The 14907-nt window shown below is 38.8% G+C and overlaps 2 protein-coding genes across 8 annotated transcripts in view; one reads left to right on the top strand and one right to left on the bottom strand.

Moving 5' to 3' along the window:
- The window catches only part of LOC110190980 (uncharacterized), a 40558-nt gene that overhangs the window by 21212 nt on the left and 4439 nt on the right, over nt 1-14907 (bottom strand). The window lies entirely within an intron of this gene.
- On the top strand, nt 8146-11200 carry HP1e (Heterochromatin Protein 1e). Its single transcript, XM_020961689.2, has 2 exons — nt 8146-11009; nt 11065-11200. The coding sequence occupies exons 1-2, from the start codon at nt 10510-10512 to the stop codon at nt 11096-11098; spliced, it is 534 nt and encodes a 177-aa protein (XP_020817348.1). The 5' UTR covers nt 8146-10509; the 3' UTR covers nt 11099-11200.

The following is a 14907-nucleotide window of genomic DNA, read 5'->3' as shown; positions in this document are numbered from 1 at the left end:
CCGTGCCGATTTCCCCAAACTCGTCCGTCCCAGAGTCCGCTGGTTGTCGCCTGCCACCGGTGGATACCGAAACTTTCGCTGGTGACTGTCTTCGGTGGCCCACATTCAGAGACCTTTTCACGGCGGTATATATCCACAACCCTAGTCTCACCCCGGTGGAGAAATTGTTCCACCTACTATCCAAGACAACTGGCGAAGCGCACGCCATTGTTTCCAAAGCCCCGCTCACCAATGAGGGGTTCGTCGCAGCTTGGCAAAGCCTCACCGACCGCTTCGAGAACCGGCGGTTGTTGGTCAACAGCCAGTTGAAAATCCTTTTCAACATTCAGGCTATCCCCCAAGAGTCCGGCAGCGCGCTAAGGGAGCTGCAAAGCACTATCCAGAATTGTCTAGCGGCATTAGAGATGACCGCCATTCAAGTCGAAGCCTGGGACTGCCTCCTAGTGTACATGGTTTCCTCGAAGCTCCCCAAGCTCACGCTCTCCAAGTGGGAGCAATCTATTCACAATAAGGACAAAATTCCAACTTGGAACGAGCTAGACGCGTTTCTGACCGAGCGCCATCGTACGCTGGAGGCCATCGACGACGTTTCGCCTACCAACTCAAGGCATTTTCCGCCAGAGTTGTCGACTCCGAGGGCCCCAGCGCCCCGGCTCCATTCTTCCGACTTCAGAGTGACTCCAACACCCAGACCCAGAAGGTGTGACCTATGTTCCAGGGAAAACCATCCCCTGCGAAGATGTCCCCGTTTCCTTCAAATGACCGTAGTCGAGAGGTCAAATATCATCCGAAGAAAGCAACTCTGCTTGAATTGTTTGGCACGAGGCCATCAGCAGCGGGATTGCCCCAGTGCCCACTCCTGCCGTACATGCCGCAGACGGCATCACACCCTGCTGCATCCCAGAAGGTGTTCCTCCAGTGTTCAAAATGCTCCTGAACCTTCCAGCCCAGTAACCGCTCCGATCCAAAGGATATCCGCGTTCTCCACGCGAATCACTACTCCCAACGCCTTCAATTACTGGGTACCCTACGACATCAAGAGCAGACGTTCCCGAGGTAATTTATCCTACCCATGCCGAGTCTGCAGCGGAGTCCATCCGCTTCGAAAATGCCACAAGTTCCTCAGGCTTAGTGCTGAGAAGAGGCTCCGCGCGGTGTCCACCAACCGCTACTGTTCGAACTGTTTGGGCCACGAACATTCCCAAGGCAAGTGCCGCAGTGGTGACCGATGCAAGACGTGCAATCAGCATCACCACACGCTCCTGCATATGCCGGGAAGTCCAGTTCCCGCACCCCGATCGCAGCATCGGATGACTCCGTGCTTATTTACTGACCGCTCTTCTAAATGATACTTTTTTTCCAGTCCGCTTCGAGAAGATGCCACCGCTTCGCACCACGCGAACGCTCTGATCAGAGGTCCAATCCAACCGATTCCGAGGTTGCCACCGAGCTTCATCCGCTTCCGACGTCGACGTCACCTCTAGGATCCTGCGCCTCTCCCCGCCCCTCCTCAGCCACTCCACGGCCTCCGTCCACCGCTCCAGTCCGGTGCGCATAGGCAATTTCCGCCGCTAGCCAGGACCCCCTGCAGAACGCGGCAGTTATACAGGACGAATATGTTGCAACCCGAGTAGTTGCAAGGGGGGGAGAATGTTCACGTCAGAAGGCCCTTCGCGGCGGCCGCGGCGCCGCCTCTGTCCACCGAGCCTCCAAAGCCTTGGCCGCTCTTGCACTCCCGCAAGTCGGCTCTTCGAGCACTGCTCATCGGGCTAGTCTACGCGCTCCCGCGCCCACTCTTCGATGTTCGCGAACGCCCGCTCCCGAATTCCCGAGCTTCGCTCGCTGCTAAGCGAGGTGAGGGACGGCTTGTTCGCGCTCCACTTCTCGGGCCCGCTCTCGCACTGTTAAGCGTAGCTTATCGGTCGGGAGCGCGGCCCTTACATTTAAGCTAGAGTTAGTCTTATGTATGCAGCGCAATAAAGCTGACCATTTGATTTGCCCACGACGCCCCCGTCTTTTACTTTTCACCTTCGCTTGCGACGTGGGAATTTCCATTGGGCTACATTTGACAAAACAGGATCTTCAGCGGCAGGATCGCCCCCCGACAAAACATATACTTTTGTTTAAAATCATTTTCCCTGCCAGTTCATGTTCATAGAAAAGTCTAACTAAACACACACCTCTCTCTGGCTGTTTCCATGTTGATTTTGAATGAATCCAAAAGCCAAAAAGAGGTAAAAGTGCAACCATGCATTAGTAAAACGGTTTACCTTTTCAAAAATTTTCGACATTTACAAAATGCAATGCGAGTTTGTTATGCATTTCGCGCTCTTGTCATGCTCTGGCGCCTATCGTTGGGTTCAGGATGTTCAGGGAGGGCTTTGAAGGAGGGGTTTTTGGGAAAGGACTTTAGGGCGGTTCAGCCTTTCACTCTAGCTTTAATCGATTTTTTTGCGCTCAGTTTAGTCAGCTTTTTCACTGGGGAAATGCATCTTAAAGTGTCTCTATTTACCAAATGCAGCCAAACAGAAAGCGGGTACAGTGACAAGTGCATTTAGTTTTGAAAACAAATTGCAGTACCTTCTGATACTTGCACACAGAAAAAAATAAAATTTAAATGTCAAGTAATGAAAAAAAGTTTAAGCTTATTATGCTTGAGGATTTTATAAATGTTTTTAGTGAATTACTTAAGTTAGGCATATAATAAGGGGTTTATATCTAATTATTATGACCAAACTTAAAAGCTATTTATGATACGAGATAGGGACTATAAAGAGACATCATTTAATAGCCAAGAAAATAAACTGCAGTGTTAAAAAAAGGATAAATAATTAATTACAGTAGAACTGTAAAAAGTTTACTTTATATTACAAGTTATACAATAAAGTTCTAAGTAATAGAGTAAGTTTTAACTATCAAAATAAATGTATTTTGTCATAGAAAGAAATACCTTCTCTAACATCAAACTGCACCTTTTTAGAAAACTACAAAATCCTCTTATTAAGTGTTTTGCACTTAAGTCAATTTATTTCCGGAATACAAATGATTCCAGCCCGAATCCCTACCCAAGTCAACTCGCATCCCCAGGTGAGATGACCCTAGTGAATCGCATTAGGATAATAAGAATCCATCTGCGAAGTGCCAACTAACAGAAGGTGCCTCATTCCGGAGTACAAGTTCAAGCTGAGAGCGATGGCAATTACATTTTGCAGTTGTGGGAATGACTTTTTGAATAAGTTAAACAGCTTTAGTATGATTAATATTAATGGCCGTTACGCCTCGAGTTGCCATAAAGCGAAGACTTGCACTCCCATTACGCCTAATGAACCGCAGAGCCCCAGATGGCCAAATGGGCAAAGACAATGCCCCAAATTGCAAGGAGCGACAGTAGAGGCTGTGAGATGAGATGAGCTGAGCACATAAAAACTGCAACAGAATTTCCCATTTTGCCCAAGATCCGTTTTTATGCGTTTTATTATGGCGCAATTCCCCAGCCTCAGACCCAGACATCTGCATGGACCACCAGCTGACCCCACAGATATGATGGCTTACATTGTCGATGGCTTCGTTTATGGCCCACATGGCCCACTTGGCCCACTTGGAGCCCATAGGCGGAAGGATATACTAAAGGACGTTGATCAGGCCTCGGAATTTATATCAATATTGTGAGATTTTGCAACTTGTCACAGTTCTCGAAAGCTGAACCAAATTACATTATACACTTGGGTAAAATACTTGAAAATTGTTAAGAGGCCAACAGGAGGCTTGGTCCTGGTAAAGGACTCGCCCTTTTATTGTGGTTTTCTCCTTTGGTTTCTAACCAAAAGTTTTCCCAAGAAATTTCACATTTTTCTGCAGATTCCCTTTCAAGAGGTTGGCCAATTTATGTTTTAACTTTGGAAGAGTTGAGAAGTTGTGACGTGGAAAGGTGAGGAATACATATGGGAAACTCTGGAATTTTTGAGTTTATAGAAATCTTAGGATTAAGATGCAAAATCTCTTAATTTACTTTCTTTAAATTAATATTAAACTAAAATATAAAATACATTTTACCCCTTTCTACTGTTATTTCTTAAGGTTATTCATATTTATTTTGTACCTTATACTTTTTAATACAAAACTTTACTTTATAAGCACTCAGTTTTCTCTAAAATGTCGGGAAAAGTTTTATTTAGTTAAGCAATATTGTGTCTTTTTTATAAACCTCTTTAATTTTTATAAAAATACATATTTTTTGCCATTTCTTAACTCTTAAAACATTTATTTATTATTAATAACTAAAACCCTTGTTCATTACCATAATAAAACTTTTTCTGTTTAATTTCCTTAATTTCCTAATTCAACTATTGTTTCAGAAAGTATGTTGCCAACTTCGGTTTGCCAAACTTATTTGCCTGCCACATAGTTCTACATATTTATTGTTGTTCCCTGCTGAGGCTGTGTGTGTTTATTGATAACTTTGCTGAAAACTGAGTTTGGCAAATATTTTGATTTGCAATCCCCAAGGGGAGAAGCAACATGCCACCTAGATTCGCATATTGTTTAGTTTTGCCAAAAAGCTCGAAACTTCGGCCTCAGAGAGTCTGACAACTTGATTGATGGTGCCAACAATTTTCATTTTGTCTTTTCAGTTGATTAAAATAAATGACTCGTTGAAGGAGCAGCAAACTGCAAATGCAGTCAGTAAGTAAGTAAGGCCTTGTCAATTAATAACTCGACAGTTGATATCGATGGCCAATATGCCATCGTTTCCGCGGGAAAAACCCGGGAAATACTGCTCGACGGAAGTCAGCAATTTGCCAAGGGCAAGTTGGCGACGCTTTAAGTGACTGCAACGAAATCTAATAAAAAAGAAAATATGCCACTTTTCCTCCGCAGCTTTCCCGCTTGGCCAAACTTTTACTCTGTTTTTGGGCTTCCTTTTTATTCCCGCTGCCACCAGACATTTTCGTTTTTTTTTTTGTGTCAGGATGTCGTTGTCATAAGGAAACTAAGGATTTCCGTTTTGGCTTTGCTACGTAAGACCGAGCATCAGCTTTATAAAAATTTCAGTGGATGTTGTGACACAGCACACAGATACTCACACGCACACTACGAAAAGGGAATAAAAATGAGTGGCGCAAAATTATGTAAAAAGTTTTTTTCGTGCACGTTTAGCCACGCCCCCTGGTTATTAGTTGGTCACAGCTGCTTGCCCCGTCGGCTTTTGTCCAACAAAAAAAACACGTCGCAATGCCACTGCTGAGGAACCATTTTTCATTAAGTTTCTCGCGCCATATTGCCTTTCATAAGTTATATACAAGAAATAAATTTTATTAGTGTCTTGGCAATTGTCTGTCTCATGGAAAAAGAAAATGGTATAAATTTCGAGTCATAAATTATGCCCAGAACTCGAGTGTGTTTCGGTGCTCGATGAACTGGGAAAGTGCCTTTTCCTTTGCCATTGCCATTGTGCCTTTGACGTGAGTCTGGCGCATTATTTAATCCAGTCTTTTGGGGTTTTTTGGGGTTTTTTGGGGGGGCTGGAAAACCTTTATCAACCGCCAGCGGGCTCGTCAGCAGCAGCACAACATTCTTTATTTGACAGGACAACAGCAAAGGGAGATGTGAAACATATAGGCCATTTCAGATTTGCATACGTGACGTATACGTAACGTGGCCGAAACAGAAATACAGGGTACGCCAGTTACAGTGAACCAAAACATTATATTTTCGACTTTCTATAGATTTTTGTATGTTATTTAAAATATTGTCTGTACTAAATAAATAAGTACTTCAAATACTTTTACTTTTGGTAATAGGAAAAAATTCTTTACTTCTGTAGTAGGCTAGCAGAGAGCCCATCTATGTTAAGCCCGTCTATGTTAAGCCAATGTATGTTAAGCCAATGTATGTTAAGCCAATGTATGTTAAGCCAATCTATGTTAAGCCTATGTTAAGAGATGTTAAGATCATGTGAAACAGGAGAAGTAGAACATTCGGTTGCGTGGAGTGTAATAAAGAAGTACGAATTAAAACGCTCGGTTATACCTGCCACACTTCTAATCTAAATTATTAATTAAATAAAAATGGGCATTATATTGAAGAATTTTAAATATATATTTCAAATATTTGTTTATGGAGTATTGTTTTATTGTTTAATGATTTTCATCAAATTTGAGGTGTAGCCATTTTATATTAGTCTTAAATTTTGTGTCAAATTTCATGAAAATCGGACGACTATTATATAGTCCAGAAAAATGAACGAATAGAGAAAAATGCACCTGTGACTGTAAAACTGCAAATATAATATGTAAAGGTGAATGAAATGAAAGCAGGTATTACTTCATTGTTTTTTAACACAAATAAATATAATTAATATTTTTGGGATTCCAAGTCATAGAAGTTCTATCTGCAAGGGTATATAAACTTCGGCGTGCCGAAGTTAGCTTCCTTTCTTATTAATATATTAATATTATATAAAATAATATAATAATTATAATATTGTAATTGCAGTGAATAGCTTACTCTCGCCCTCTCTTTCTGTATGCCTCTGTAAGCCTCTGCCTCTCGCTCTCTTTCTTACTCACAATAACATTTGGTATGTCTGCCTCCCTCTGTTGCAGCTCTAGAGATGGCGCTAACGCTCTCTCTCTCTCTGTTGCAGCTACAGAGGTAGCTCTTTCCCTCTCGCTCTCTTTCTCTGTTATTATTGATCGGGAAGTATAAATAGAGGTTCTTTGATCGCCGCGACCTCAGTCTGTCCTAGGGGTACCTAGTGTTAACATCTTTAGTGATAGTGATAGTGATAGTGATAGTGATAGTGATTACCCTTGGACCTGAAATATATGACGTGGCCAATGGAACACATCCAGATAAACAGGAAGAGATCTTCGACGCCATGATAATTCTAATTGAAGTCACCACGATTATAAGTCGATACTGGAAGGAATTACATCTAAAGTGATAGTGAAAGAAGAACACTTCGATGAATCCATATCGTAAGATGATACTTAATTAACTCACCAGGAATATAACTCTACATCGGAAGGAATTAAGCAATGACGAACGATGATACGTCATCCTCTACTGGGGTAAGTGTTTATTTTGACAAATATATCATTATTATATTTTAAACATTAAGAGAAGCTATATTAGTGATCAGGCCTAGGTCTAGAATAAGTTGTGCTAGCTATGAATTTATTCTTTCATTAGTTTCCTTTTTGCCATGGACCCAATTACTTAATGCTGATCAAGAATTTATACGATTTATAGGGTCGGAAATGGCTCCTTCACTGATACAAATTATATTTTCCTCTGCAATCGATTTTGTGTAAAATTTTATGAAAATCGGACAACTATATCATATAGCTCCCATAGGAACGATCGAGAAATTAATACAATTAAAATTTATAACTTTTCCAGTTTTCAACAGATTTTTATCAAATTTGAGATATAGCCGATTCATATTATTATACAATTTTGTGTAAAGGTCTATGAAAATCGGACTACTAATTAATTCATTTAACTGCCATAGGAACGGTAAAGAAATGAACGTTTCAGAAATAACGTTTTCAGTTTTCAGCTGATTTTCACTAAATTTGAGATATAGCCATTTTATATCAGTCTTAAATTTTGTGTCATATACTGCAAATATAATATGTATAGGTGAATGAAATGAAAGCAGGTATTACTTTTTTGTTTTTTAACATAAATATATGTAATTTTTATTGTATGGATTCCTAGTCATCGAAGTTCTATATGCAAGGGTATATAACCTTCGGCGTGCCGAAGTTAGCTTTCTTTCTTGTTGTCTTTTATTTTCTCTACTTGTGTTTGCGAAATTCCATTGTTCGTTGGAATAATTTAAATTTTAGAATAATGAAGTCACAAAATGTCAGTGCGCGTTATCAAAATCATTTATATGCGAAACAACTTGGGCTGGCCATGGAGGAGAGGTCGACCAGAGGCAGCTCCCAAGCGCCAACTGCCAACTACCAAACTGCCATTTGCCATATTTTTGTGGGCTGGCAGTTTAAATCGCTTACAATGCCTCAAAAAACTGAATGCAAAGACCGAGAGAGATAGTTGGCAGCCCCAACTGGGAATGACAGAATATATATAGTGCATTTATTCCGGACTGAAATAAATGAATTATTATGCTGGGTGTTGAAGAACTTTCGGTGCAGCATGTGTGAGCTGTTAATGGAGCTCAGATGGAGCAGCTCAGCCCCTAAATACTTGATACTTAAATTGAGACAAACTGAAAGGGAGAGATATGAAAAAACTAACAGAAATTCGTTTGTTTCAATTTTTGATTAAATAAAATGTATTTTCCTGACATAAATGCAGCTAAGGAAAACGAATGGAATGAGAGAAAACTGTATAAAGTTTCCTTTTTAATTGAAACAAACTTAAATTGCGAGAAAAGAAATGCTTGTTTTTCAATAAAATAGGACACATAACGGTGAGGAATTTAGTTTATATTTATTTAATAGTTTTGAATTTGTAAACAAGCTAAATTATTGAAAATGTAAACACATTATTCCTTTAAGTTATTGACAGAATCTTTAAAATCATTAAAAAAAATATGATCATTAAAGTCATTTGATTCTGGGAATAGTAAATAAATCATAAAAAAAATCCTGACAAAAAACCATTGCCTACTTATGAGCGCACACTTAGTTCCCACATCGCAAAAAAGGAATTTGCTTTCCTTACCAAGTTTCCTTCCATTATCAAAAACAAACATACAATAATTATAATGATGATCAAATAAAACTGGAAATTAGCCCGAAAGTGAGTTAAGTCAAGCGGAAAATGCGAACAAAAGCAGCTACAACTACCACAAAAAGTGACAGCCGAATTGGCTGAAAGACAACGGCTAATGAGCGTGAGATAGGACATGAGAGAGTGGTGGAGATACACTCCGGGTCTAGTCAAATACCAGAATTTTGGCTTGCGGCAGGACTAAGCGTCTTAGTGGCCAAACAGTAGAAAGGGTAACAGGATGGAAAAGGAATCCCCGTCGAAAGCAAAACAAAAGAGGCCAAAAGCAGATGCCAAGAGAAAGAGAGAGAAAAAAAAAACTGAAACTCAATTGCCGCACAAACTGAGCCGCCATTGTTTTCTTAATTGAGTGCCTCTGTATGTGGGTGTGTGTCTGAGTGTGTGTGTTTACCCAAAGTCGAGTGTATATAATACGTGTGTGTGGAGCAGGACCAACTCTCTATCTGTGCAGAGTCGCTTATCAATTACATTGAATTTATCCAGGCATAGCAGCAGGCTCCCCTTAAAGGAGCAACCCCGCCCAATCAATGGCCGCCGGAAATGATGGCATAGACAGTCACCTCGACTTTCGTTCTCACTTCCCCTGCCACTCTACATCCCTCTCCACTTCCTGTCTTCCGATTTGACGCTGATTTCACAAGTCGCCGCACGGAAATTGCCAGCCCCCATTGCCATTTATGGCTATATTACAAGGACCGGACCCCTGCACTTGAGGAAGGTTCTCCTGTTACTCTCCTTTTATTATATATCTTTGCACTGACTTTTCAAAATCCCAATTCTATGCCAGATTTGTACCCATACCTTCAACGATTTATTCCATTCACGTAGCAGTTGGTGAACAGTTTGATTGCCGCATTGCCATGTAAATCTCTGGGCCTCTAAAAAGTCCACCGAAATCCTAACAAAATCTGGCCCACGTCAACACGCATAATCGAGCTTTTAATTTTGGCCAATAAAACTTTGTCGATTTAATGCCGGTTACGTGCTGGTTTGAACCAAACATAAAAAAATATAGTAATAAAAAGTGGATCTGCGATTGACAGGCAGTAAAAAGAAAACTGACTGGTTTTCCGCTTTTTATTTGCCTAAATTAAAGTTCTTAGGGAGTTATAATTCAGGTAATACACACACATATGATCCAATTTCAACTCGTAAAAGCCAAGTGATCCATCAAGGAAAGTTACTCTTTAAAAAAAAAAAAAACAAAAGAGTAATGAAAAACAAGCAAGTTTTTCTTCATTAAACATCGTGATACCCGAAGCCCGAAACCTCGTGGCAAAGTTTTTGCTGTGAGAGTATCTCAAACTTTTCGCCAAGTTTAGATTTCCGGGCAAACAATTTTATTCACTTTTCTTATATTGGATTGGATTTTATTATTAATACCGTTTGCCTAAGCTGTGGATATTAAGATTATGGCAAACTTTCTGATTCAGTATGAATTCCAAGCAATTTTTATACCACAATTTTATGATAATTTCAGGCGAAAGAGATTGAGTATTTTTGTATTTAAATAAGTAAGTAGAAAATATTTAAGGTAAAGATAAATAACTGCAACTTTTTAAAAAAATAAATACAAATAATTTTGCTTAAAGAAAATGTCACCACAAAATGTCAAGAACTTAGCAACCGATAAAAAGTTTGAAACATACTTTGACATTGAATAATTTTATGATACAGTAGCCTCTTTATCAAATGTCATTTGAAAAATACATCAAAAATAAATAAAAAACACAAATAATAATGTCGGACTCTACTGAAAGTTTGAAGAATGTGGATTATTCAACGGAATTTGTGGTGGAAAGGGTACTGGATCATAGAATACACAAAGGGCAACTACAATATTTGGTGAAATGGCAAAATTTTCCCGAAGAAGATAATACCTGGGAGATGGCTACGGACTTGGTGGATGTTGTTCAAGATTGTGGAAGTCTCATAGCAGCGTACAAAATGCTACAACGTCAAATTAAAGAAAAAGACCTTAATAAAATATATGAATTAAAGGCTAAACGATTGAAAATTGATCCGGGCATTGTGATGGATAGTCCTTTCAATCGTGATTTTAAGGCCAAAGAAATATTACAAGGATACAATGACAATGGTGAAATCTCTTTCTTGATCAAATTCTGGCATCTAAAACAACCCGAAATTGTGCCGAGTTGCATTGCTTATGTGGAAATACCCCAAATGGTTTTTCGTTTCTATGAAATGCACTCCAATTTTCCAAGTTCCCAGACAGCTTTGTGAGTATTCAAAAAACTACCCAATAAATAAAGTTTAATGATTTTAAAATTACAGAGAGGATAACCAACAAAGGAATTCATATATATAACACTTAGGCCACAATTAAATTTTCAAAATGTTTATTATGTTATTGAACGTTTTTTTGCGGACTTTAAAATATATATTTTTAAACCATTGTTGCATTATTAAATTGTGCCACTTTGCTTTGACATTGCAAATATTAATGAAGGCAGAATGCCAACTTTTAAGTGATTTTGGGGGCGTGTTTGTCCGTGGGGCAGTGTAAACATTCCTAATTGCAACAACAATGGCGGCAAACAGCGGCACCACTGCCATCTACGACAACCAGAAATGAAGGCAAAATATTTGCATTCCGTTTTTCCGGCCATTCCCTTGTCTCTCTCTCAGTTTGTGGAGAAGCTTTTCCGGACGGACTTTGCCCTATATATTCGTGTTTGTTTTTTGGCACTTGGGTTTTTAGCTGGTCCCTTGTTCTAGAAGGCACAGGCACGTAGCCACAACAGCAGGTTTTTTGTCCCTGCCTTCTGCAGCTTAACTGAGAATTGATACTACAATAGTTGACAAAAGGAAGCCTTGAAACTCCCTATAAGTGGAGGTCCTTGCACAGGAAAAATCTGGGTATAATAGTGGGGAAATTAATACATATAGAAGTTGTATTTGTAGCTTTATTATTTCATCATCTTTACCTTCTAGTAATCCCTAGATCCTTAAACACACACTGTAAAATACCCAGAAGTTTCCTGTTTTTTTATTTATTTCTCACAGTGCCCTAGATTCGTTTTGTTCAAAAGGTAATATAGCGTTTACTACTGATTCGAACTGCAAGACAATTGGAATTGAGAACAAAACAAAAAATTAATTACGTGCCTAGGCGTTGGCCGTATCTCCCACTCCACCCAGCGCTTTCGCGTTTTATTCTTTAATTTTTTTTTGTATTGTTTTGCATGAGGTCAAGGGTTAAATACACAACCATGCATACATGCAGGCCGTGTATTTGTTTACGTGCTCACCGACCCGACCCCATCAAAAACAATGGACTGCTGCCATTGTTTTAAGCAAAAGATGTAGATTACGTGTGTGAATAAGGAGAGCGAGCCTTCTGCTACCCTGGAGCTCATTATCGAAATTATGAATTATGCAATGGACGAGTGCCTAACCCAAACCCCCTCCCCTACTAATTTGAATATAAATGTAACTCATAAATATATATAAGACGATTCCCGGCAGACGGCGCCAGGCCAAGTAACTTTGTTGCGTCGCATAACTAACATAAAACAAATAATCAACAAAAACGCCAACTACTTGGCCGAAAACACGACGACATCAGGTCAAGCAGTCAAGACAACAACCGCAGTAGCCACTGGCTAAGGAACACTTCAACTTTTATGGCCAACAGCCAAGGGGAGAGCAAAAAAGGTTGCTTAATATTTAAACAAAAGTTTTGTTTCATTTTCTGCCGTTTTGCGTGCTGCAACAAATTTTTCCTTGCTTGTCCACTTTTCGGGGGTGGCAGCATCATCATCATCATCTTCATCATCAGCATCACCATCGGCAGCATCACCATCAGCATCACCATCTTGGCATTCTTCTGGGGCTCTTTACTTTTGCGGCTTGGCATAAATTATGCCGCTAATTAAGTGCCTGTGAAGCTGTTAATAACAAAATGAATGGCAATTATCAGGCGAGGCGACGGCAAGAAAAAACGGAAAGATAAAAGCTAAAACATAAATACCCAAGGTCTGGCGAAGGCAAGTATTGTGTTTCCTTTGGCAGGCTCATCACAATGGAAGATCCTTTTCAATTTATTGGTTGACATTTAAGCTAAAACGCTTGTGGGCATTGATTTTTAGCGTAACTTTAGCGATATAGAAGAGGCAATAATGCGCATATTTTTTCCATCTTATTTGAGTAATTAAGTAGCTTATCCTTTAGGTCTTTTATTTTACTGTAATATACATATGTATACCCCTGCAAGGCATTCTAATTTTATTCAGAAGCTTGAAACGCAGTGAAGGACTCATTTGCGACCGTATAAATCATATATATTCTTGATCAGCATCAGCAGCCGTGTCGATGTGGCCATATTTGAAGGAAATTTAATTTTTACAAAATTTTCAAAATTTTAAAAGGGATTACATCGTTAAAATTGTCGAAAATTAAATAAAAAAAATTTTAAACTGAGTATGCAGTGCTATTAATCTAATAAAAACTAACATGGGAAAGCTTTCCGAATTAAAATTAATGCTTTTTTTGCTTAATTATGCGTTTCTTAAACTAGGATTCTATTGAGAAAGTGTTCATAGAATATATTGATAAATATCGATTTCAAAAATATAAATATTTGAAGCTTACTTAATAATGATTTTGAATAAAATCCTATATTTCAATTCCAAATTAAAAATCGGCTTTTCGTTGCTTGTTGTTTTCTTAAATAATATTGCAATTGTTATAGGCAATAAATTATTAAAAAGATTAAAAATGACTTTAAACCCAAACTATTTAATTGTTTTTTATTTTCTATTATATTATTCATAAATAGACAGACCAAAATAGAATTATAAATGCAAATAAAAATAAAAACCATAGAATTTTTTCCCATTGCTTATAAATCTAAACTGCATTTTAAATTAAGTTAACCACTTTAAAAATGCTAAAGAGCTACAAACTCAAATTCTTTGCAATTCTTCCCACTTCACAGTTATAAAATGCATAACTATACATATAAAATGCAGGATTTAAAATGCAAAATTAAAATATAAAAAAATATATAAATAAAATAAAAATAATGCAAATTAAAAATGCAAAGCTTTTTTCCCCATTCCCTCTTTTATTATTCATAACTATACGAATTAAAATATAATTTGTAATGCTTCAAAAAATGTTAAATATTCTCACACTGAAATGATGCACTTTAATCCCACATCAATAAATAAATAGTGTGAATCTATTAAACAACTCAATAGTTATTAAAGAAATAAATATATAAAAAAAAAACTATAAAAATCTGTCATCATAAATAATGCAATCCCTTTGGAGAATCACAAAAAATTAAAAACAAATGAAAATGTGCAACAAAGAGACACTTTTGTGGGGACAATGAAAATGCCGCCGCACTCTCACCATAAATTTGATATCATTTGCTGTTTGCAACGAGCGGCCTGCCAATTGCAATTAAATGCAATTTGTCGGCGGTGTGAAAAAAAGCGCGTCGCATTTTTTCCACAAAAATCAAATTTAATGGCAACATATGAAAAAAAAAAGAAAATGCAGATAAAATTGCACTCAACTCGTTTCCACATTTCATATCGAATAGTAATGTGTGAAAACGGCGCTCGCTTGCCGATTATGAAAGTAACAAAAAGTGTGTTGAAAAATGTTGGTGAAAAATCGTTTTTCTTATTTCCTCAAAGTCCCCCAACACAGAACCACAGATATGCCCCGTGTTCAAACGGAACCCCCAGCAAAAAAGAAAAAAGAAAATGGTAACAAAACTAAATTATGCCCAAGAGGGGTTTGGTATGGGCGGGGAGCATGTTGAAATGAGCGGGACGTGTTGGCAGAAAATAACAATTTATGGCCACCAAATGCCAAAAAAGGAAGGGTGGCCACCCACAGAAGATGAAGCTGCAAGCTGTGCATGGCAAGTAGGTGTTAAATATTTAATGATTGCCAAAGCGCAAACAGGACCAGGATCCAGGATCCACATTGCTCCTGCTGTTGCCGCCGCTGCAATTCGTTAAGTGCTCCGCACACACACACACACACCCCAGACAAACACACACACACACTGGAGAATTGAGTGCATACAATATGCCGCAATTTATGCGCACAATTGCGCTGCCACGCCCACAATCAGGACATGAAGGCAGAGAGTTC

This window comes from Drosophila serrata, unplaced genomic scaffold (assembly GCF_035046125.1).
Source record: "Drosophila serrata isolate PLE 108 unplaced genomic scaffold, ASM3504612v1 contig_376, whole genome shotgun sequence".
Taxonomy (NCBI): Eukaryota; Metazoa; Arthropoda; class Insecta; order Diptera; family Drosophilidae; genus Drosophila; species Drosophila serrata.
This window is presented reverse-complemented; position numbering and strand designations above follow the sequence as displayed.

Excerpts from the sequence above, each read along its gene's own strand:
- HP1e (XM_020961689.2), top strand. The coding sequence starts at position 10,510 with ATGTCGGACTCTACTGAAAGTTTGAAGAATGTGGATTATTCAACGGAA. Across the intron at positions 11,010-11,064 it reads CCAAGTTCCCAGACAGCTTT|AGAGGATAACCAACAAAGGA; the intron begins GTGAGTATTCAA and ends TTAAAATTACAG.